Source organism: Phoca vitulina, unplaced genomic scaffold (assembly GCF_004348235.1).
Source record: "Phoca vitulina isolate PV1807 unplaced genomic scaffold, GSC_HSeal_1.0 scaffold23, whole genome shotgun sequence".
Classification (NCBI taxonomy): Eukaryota; Metazoa; Chordata; class Mammalia; order Carnivora; family Phocidae; genus Phoca; species Phoca vitulina.
Window position 1 is genome coordinate 1,994,961 of NW_022589726.1, and position 8,474 is coordinate 2,003,434.

The 8,474-nt window shown below is 38.5% G+C and overlaps 1 protein-coding gene across 1 annotated transcript; it reads right to left on the reverse strand.

The window, feature by feature from the left end:
- Positions 1 to 1,116: 1,116 nt before the first annotated feature.
- On the reverse strand, positions 1,117 to 1,556 carry LOC116642486 (60S ribosomal protein L31-like). The gene has a single exon (XM_032420938.1). The coding sequence runs from the start codon at positions 1,533 to 1,535 to the stop codon at positions 1,158 to 1,160; it is 378 nt and encodes a 125-aa protein (XP_032276829.1). The 5' UTR covers positions 1,536 to 1,556; the 3' UTR covers positions 1,117 to 1,157.
- Between the last annotated feature and the right edge of the window lie 6,918 nt (positions 1,557 to 8,474).

Genomic DNA, 8,474 nt, shown 5'->3' on the forward strand with positions numbered 1-8,474 from the left:
ACAGAAAAAGAAATACTGTGTGATATCACTTATATGTGGAATCTACAAAAGCCAAATCTGTATAAATAGAGAGCAGAACAGTGGTTACCAGGAACTGGGGGGTGTAAAAGTGAGGAGATGTTGGTCAATGAGTACAAACTTCCAGCTAGAAGATGAATAAATTCTGATGAATAAACCACAACATTGTGATTATAGTTAACAGTACCATATTGTATACTTGAAAATTGCTAAGAAAGTAGATTTTAAATGTTCTCACCACAAAAAAGGAATGGTAATTATGTGATGTGATGGAGGTGTTAGCTAAAATTATTGTAGTGATCATATTGCAACATATGTATTTCAAATCAATATTTTGTACACTTTAAACTTACATGATGTTATAGGTCAATTATATCTCAATAAAGTAAAAAAGACATAAGGTACATTTTAACTGTAGACAGTTAAAAAAAAAAGAGGAGAAGGAAGAAAATCAATATAAATAAACCAAATACTCATGTTTCATGAAAGGGAGTTGATAGTGATTGTCTAAAGGTAATAATAGAAGTTCACTCATATAATTTAGTGGCTTGAAAGTAACCACCAAAGGAATTTAAAACAAACAAAAAGGTTTTTAAAATTGCTGCTTTTAGATATGAGTGTGGGAAGAGGAGGGTAAAATTTAATTTTTAACATTGCTTTGAACATAATTAAAATACATTTTGAAAATATAAAAAATGAAATAAGTCTTGATTGGCTGATATAAAATAATTTCTAAAATATGTTATTGGGGCACCTGGGTGGCTCAGTCAGTTAAGTGTCTGAGTCATGATTTTGGTTCAGGTCATGATCTTAGTGTCGTGGGGATCAAGCCCCACGTGGGGCTCTGTACTCTGGGGAGTCTGCTTGAGGATTCTCTTTCTCCCTCCCTTCCCCCACACTCGTGTGCACATACATGCACACGCTCTCTCTCTCTCTCTCTCTCTGTCTCCCTCTAAAATAAATCTTTAAAAAATATGTTATTTACTGAAAAAAGCAAAGTACATAACAGTATATTTAATGCAATCTCATTAGTGTAAATAAGAAAGGATTTACACACACACACACTAAACAGAATAATCTTCTTTATGCTTACATATATTTTTTTTTTCAGTTTTATACCTTTATTTGACAATCAGCGATTAGTTCTCATCCACATTAACTGTCTGCAGATTTTTGAAAGTAGTGACAGGTACATAGGTAACCAGTGTGTAGAGCTTGTTTGGTGAATCTTCATCCTCGTTACGTTTTCTGGACAACCGCACATGGATACGGTATGGAACATTCCTTATTCCTTTGGCCCAGACAGCTTTGTTGAGCCTGGTGTCAATGCGCACATCTGGAGTTCCCATCTCCTTCATGGCAAATTTCCGGATCTCTTTGAGTGCCCGAGGGGCACGCTTCTTGAAACCCACTCCATGGATGCGCTTGTGAATGTTGATGGTGTATTCTCTGGTCACTACCTCGTTGATGGCAGAACGGCCCTTCTTCTTCTCGCCACCCTTCTTCGCGGGAGCCATTCCGCCGGGCTCTGGTTGGAAAGGAAGCTGCTTACATATATTTTTAAAAAGATACATAAAAGATTTTCGTAATGGTTATCATCGACGAGTGAAATTGTTGATCAGAAGTTTGGATTAGGAAACACCAAAAGCATGGTGTTGGTTGATTCCCACTCTTCCCCTAGAGAGACAGGATAGGCTTGCTGCTGAGTGGGGTTGTGCATTCTGTTGGGCCAAGACCAGAGTTACAAGTTCCACTCTTAGCTATCAGGGTCATGGGGCCCAAAGAAGAAAACATGAAAACTTTTCAGATTTTTTTTAACCACTTCAATTCATTACTTTTGTTCACATAAAGTTTAAAGTTATACTTACAGGGAAAATAAAACCATAAGGCTAGAAAGTCAAACACTCCTAACTACATTTTCTAGCCATGTAACTTAAACTGTGAACTATTTTAAATTCCTTAGCATTCACTGCAGCTGTCTGTCTCCCATCACTTGGAATCACTGAGTTATAACACTACAGAGTTGCATTAATCTGGGCAAAGAAGAGCACTCTCCTTCCTCACATTTCCCATCAGTGCTATCTGAGTGACTTCCATCCACTGAGAACAAGACAGTTTTAAGTTAGCATGCATTCATTCATCCATTTATCAATTCATCCATCTCCTTAAAATTTCAAGTCAGAATCAGCAACAAAATCATTAGAAGCAGCTGATGAAAACATCATGACGGTGATGGATGGTAGAAAGAGAATTTCTGGAGACGGTGATGTTTCGGCACAGGTATTTGCATTATTTAAAGAGGCTCTGCCAGCTCTGGGCAGAGTTGGAAAAGCGTCTTAGTCTTTGTCCAAAATTTTTTATTCTTTTTTAATCACAATACCTTTAGAAATAATAGCCCCGGGGGTAAATATTAAGTGGGGGAGGTTTTATTAATAATCATTCCTTTTCTAAAGCACTTTAATGAATGTGATTATTTAAGTGTGGCAGATGTCCTGATGAATCTGCTCACCTGTATCCACTTTGTACAACCAAAGAGAAATAATGACCACTTTTAGTATAATATGCATTCATGAGTTATGTTTTGAACATAAGGTAAGATTTTCATTCCCACATAATGAAACTTTTTATGATGTGATTATTTTTACTTTTCAGCTGGCTCAATGCATTTTTTTTCTTCAAAAGTGATTAAATATGCCATATAGTTTATGCACTTAGCCATTTAGAACATCACTCGGACATTACCTTTGCCTGATGCTTCTGATCACATGGATGCATTTCAGGTTGTTCTTTGAAATATTTATTTAAGTCATTTAAAAGCATGGTGTTGGTTGAATTCCCACTCTTCCCCTAGAGAGACAGGATAGGCTTGCTGCTGAGTGGGGTTGTGCATTCTGTTGGGCCAAGACCAGAGTTACAAATTCCACTCTTGGCTATCAGGGTCATGGGGGCCAAAGAAGAAAACATGAAAAACAAAATAAAACAAAACAAAACCCAAAACCTGCAAACATGCCTAAAACCAAAATGGTAGGAGGTGATTCAGAGGCCATAAAATCTGAGGCTATCAGAGGCAGACTCCAGAGGATGGAAAAAAAAAAAAAAAGTCTAGAGCTAGGAAATGAGTCCAAGAAGAAGAAAACTGGACAAGAGGCCCAAAGCGTTCTTAGGCAATTGCCTAAAACAGGTGTCAGTCTGCTATCTGTGACAACATCTGCCCAGGTGGAATCACTGTGTTCAGCTCTTCAGCTGGTACAGTGCATAAAAATAGCAGAGGATGCAAGTGGGGGCTACCCCTTCAGGTCTCATCCACCCAAAAGCTCTATATAGGCTAGTGGGGCTGAACTCAGGTTAAGTAGCCAAGCATTCACTTAGCTGCATTATGACTTTTAGACACATCCCCCTCTCTAACCTAGAACAGTCTGTCCTCCTTCAATCAAATAGCAAGCACATAAAAATATACAACAAAACCATAGACAAACAAACAAAAACAACAACAGAAGAAATGAGGTAAAAGAGGACAAATCAAAGGATGCAGAACACAGCTTGAATATGACTTAGGATTTTCCGTAGCTCCTTTCCCACACAATAAAAAAGTATCACCAGGTGCGTAATGTTAGAGCAAGACCCCATGCCAATGAAACAATACTTTATTCACTCCTCTATTCTTTTTTAATAGATGGGATTAATGATGGGATTGCATCATTGAACTTCTTCTACAAATAGGTATTGAGTTCCTACTATACATGTTCCAGTGGGGTGTTCTGGGAGATGCTCTGGCTTTTGCTCTCATGGAGTTTATAATCCAGTGAGAGAAAAATCAGCAATCCCCCTCAGATGGGCTTTCCAGTCCAAAGGAATGGAACAATGGAAACCAGCTGGGAGGAAGAGGTGTGCTGAGACAGGCTGCCCAGCTTCTTTGCGGTAGTAGGTGACATTTTATGGAAACACATAAAGACACTGCATTCTACATAAGATTAGTGCACGGCTTTTGAATTTATAGACACTTTAATAAAATAACAAATGCCCCGTAGAAATTAGATAAGTGTTCTGATGCTCCAAATTTCAATTGACAGGAAGAAATCTAGTTACAGACACTAGGGAGCGATCACTTTCTTATGAAAAGGGAAAAATGGTTACACGGGAGGGCAGGGAGCTATCAAACCTGAGCTGGGAGGCAGTTCTGCTTCATCCCAACTTTCCAATATTTTGTAATGAAGAAGCCCATCTTCTTCCCACCATCTCTAGGATCCAGAAGAGTTGGATTTGAATCCCACCTCACTGCCAGTTCCTGGGCTCTTCTGCAAGTGTCACCATCTGTGAAAAATGGTAATAAATAATACTCATCAACAATGAAGGATTAAATGAGAAAATGGAAAAAAAATGTGTAGCTCAAAATGAACTATGTGGTCTTTTTTTTTTTTTAAAGAAGATTTTATTTATTTATTTGACAGAGAGAGACACAATGAGAGAGGAAACACAAGCAGGGGGAGTGGGAGAGGGAGAAGCAAGCTTCCCGCGGAGCAGGAAGCCCGATGCGGGGCTCGATCCCAGGAACCTGGGATCATGACCTGAGCCGAAGGCAGACGCTTAACGACTGAGCCACCCAGGCGCCCATGAACTATGTGGTCTTAAAAATAAAATGAATTATATCCTTGGTGAAAAGTACTTATTTTGATATAATTGAAAGGAAAAACTGGCCGTGCCCATAGCCAGTGCAGAGAAAGAGAACTTGAGGTTTCCCATCTATTGTCTGAGACTTCCACCCAGCCACGAGACCAGAGCTCTCATTTCCCACTTGCCCTGTGGGACCAGCAGAAATTAAATAATTCCTTTAATATATAGCTCAAGTCTGAGCTGTCATTTTGTAAGACAGAAGTGGAAATGTGACTTGTGGGTTACCATACTGCTGCCACAACAAATTACCAAAAATTGAGCTGCCTCAAACAACACCCATTTGTTATCCAAATTTCCCATGGGGCAGAAATCCAAGCACAGTGTTGTTCTGGGTGGTTATCTGCTTAACTTCAAGAGGAGGAAATCAAGGTGCTAGGGAGCAGTTGCCCCAAGCTCATTCAGGTTATTAGATTATTCTCTTGTGGAAATAATAATTATTTGGTTATTTCCCTGTGGTTGTAAACATGAGATATCTGTTTCCTTGCTGATTGCCAGCCAGAAGTTTCTCTCAGTTCCCTCAGACCATGTGCATTCCTCCTCCCATCATCCTTTCCATGTCCACACCAGCAATGGGTATCAATTACTTCTTACCTTTGAATGACTCTGACTTTTTTTCTGCTTCTTCCAGCTGGAGGAAGTTCTGTGCTCCTAAAGCTCACGTGATTAGATTGAGCCTACCTAGATAATCTATTTAAGGCCCCTAACCTTAATCCATCAGCAAAGTAAATAATAGAGTCACAGTTTCTGAGGGATTAGGGTATGGACATCTTTGGGAGGCCATTATTTTGCCCAAATCCGTTTGGTTGCACTATGGGAGCTAACGGAAATGGTTCGGCTATGGAAGAAGAGGAGAGACATGATTAAAAATGACTTACAAACTGTGATTGACAGGATATAAAGAAGCCAAGTCTGTTTGGTGGTTTTGTCTGTTTAGCAGGGTGTTTACTTTTTGATTTTTTTTTTAAACTTGAATTTGAATGTCTCTAGGGACATCATGTATGTACTTAAGAGTTCCATATTCCCCAGCATTCCCCACGGTCTGACTCATTCATGCAATTGTCTTACACTTTTTGCCTCTGAAAGCATCTGTGCTTGCAAAGTCTACCTTGAATTGAGGTCCACAGGAGACAAAGGAAGAGGATAGAAGTAGGGTATATGGGAGTCAAGCATGTATTTTTGGTCAGGGGAAGACAGAGTGCCATAATTCCAGCCATCCCATCCCATGAGGATCTGAAGGGTGCTAGTAGGCTATCCTTTGTAGAATATTTTCCAGAACAACCAACCAAAAGATGACTCCTATCTTCAGTGATTCTATCATCAATCCCCTTGATACTTTTCCCCTCTAGAAAGGAATTGGGAGCATGCCAAGAAGGACAGAAAAGAAAAAGTCTGCTGAACAGAGCTATACTAGTATATAGCAGAGGCTCAGGAAATGGTGACTAGTTCCACTAACCTGTCTCTCTTTTCCTAAACTCATTCCTTAACTGTTAAGTAAAATGTCTACAAAGGAAGATCTGTGTGCTTGCCATCTATCACACTGACAAATTCATAACATGAATAATTTCACAAGAAGCAGTACAGTGATGCAACAGTTCAGAGCACAGGTTCTGGAACCAGGCTGCCAAGATCCAAGCCTTAGCCCTACCATTTACCAGCTGCTTCCAACTTGGGGAAGTTCTTAACTCCTCTGTGCTTCACTTCCTTTCATGAGGATCAAATAGGAGATTATCTGATATCTAGTAGTTAGTCAATAAATACTGAATATTATTATTATTAAAGCATCTTAATTGTTTTTATATCTGTGATCTTTTTTTAAAAAAAGGCTGGGTAATGTATTTGTGAAGCATTAAAATGTTATTCTTAAATTTTGTGTTTAAGATTTAAGAAATGTGGGGCACTAGGTGGCTCAGTTGATTAAGTGCCTGACTTCGGCTCAGGTCATGATTTCAGGGTCCTTGGATCAAGCCCCACATTGGGCTCCATGCTCAGTAGGGAGTCTGCTTGTCCCTCTGCCCCTTCCCTGGCTCCTGCTCTCTCTCCCTCTCTCTCATTCTCTCTCTGTCTCTCTCAAATAAATAAAATCTTAAAAAAAAAAAAAAAAGGATTAAAAAAATGTACCAGCTTCTCGCTAGGGGCTCAGTATTCCTGGAGGATGTCAGAGTAAACTGATCTTTCAGGAACTAGTCACAGTGGGGAGGAGAGAACAGGGGTAGGACAATAGATCAGAATGTATGTGGAGAGGTGGGAATGTAACTGACAGAGCTAATATAACTTTGTGGCATTTAGATCTTAGTCAGAGGTCCATTTTCCATGAAGCTAATGAAGCTTACACTTTGGGAAACTTCTCGAAAGAGAACTTCTCCAAAGCTTGGGAGGGGACTTCGCAATATGTGAACCTCGTTTTGTGCTGGCAATTTTGTAATCATTTTCTTTCTTTCTTTCCTTCAGCTTTACTGAGGTATAACTGACAATATTGTGAAATATTTGATATATGCATACATTATGGAAGGTTTCCCCCCAACAAGTTAACACATCCATTACCTCATCTACTTACCTTTTCTGTGTGTATGAGAAAACATTTAAGTTCTATTCTCTCAGTAAAATTCTTTGTATATAACTCCTTCGTAATCATTGCCACATTATCTTCAAGGGCAGGACCCATTTATTTTCTTTATTGTGACTTCTAAACATACCACATTTCTAGCATATTGTATGTTTCAATAAATTTTTAGTGTAGGGATGATTAAAGGAATGGAATTAATGAAGAGAGATTAAAAAATCATTGCATAGAAGTTACTTCTTATGAATAAATCGTGCCCTCCCAAGAAATATTTCAATAAGTGTGTCATTGACAAGTGTCATCTCTTTTCTTTCGGTATTAGCCTCTTGAGTACTTATCACAGTACAGAGCACATTGTAAATACTTCTTAATTGATTAAATATTGTCAGCAAGGGCAATCTAAAACACACTCCATTTAACTTCTCTGATAGAAAAGCTAGAGAGTGTCACAGAGAAGAAAAAGGGACAAATAAAAACCAACTTCTTCCCAGAAAGTAGAGGATTTACCTCCTTCCTTAATATCTTTTAAAAAAACACTGATTACCCAGTTTAGGGAAGAATATTTCTGTGATAAGAAACCCATAACCATTTTCATCTTGTAGCAAAAACCAGTTGGAGTCATTAGATCCTTTCATAGATTAATCTAATTTAGGATTTTACTTTCCCATGCCTCGGAAATACATATTGTTTGCACTTATATTGATTTCAAAGTATGTAGTTCTGGGTTCTGCACACAATAAATTTTGATATAATTTATATATTCTAATTGCAGAAAAATTATAAGTAAAACATAAAGAATAAAACTATTTTAATCCCAATGTAAGTTTTAAAAAGTGAGAATTGGTGTTCTTTATAGCTCTTCTAATTAACTCATAATATTTTTTCAAAAAGCAAAATACTTTATCTTTTTTTAATATTTAATTATTTGTTTAAGAGAGAAAGAGCAGGGGGGAGGGGCAGAGGGAGAAGGAGAGAGAAACTCAAGCAGACTCCCCACTGAGTGGGGAGCCAGAGGTAGGGCTCAACCTGAGGACCCTAAGATGAGACCTGAGCTGAAACCAAGAGTCCAACACTTAACCTAAGACTGAGCCACCCAGGCGCCCCAGAAAATACTTCTCTTAAACATCCATACATTACCATTGAAAGTACATGAAAGAAGATCAAGCTGAGAAAAATATGATCAGGGTTCATAGAGGTACATGCCAAATATAATCATTGGAAGTAT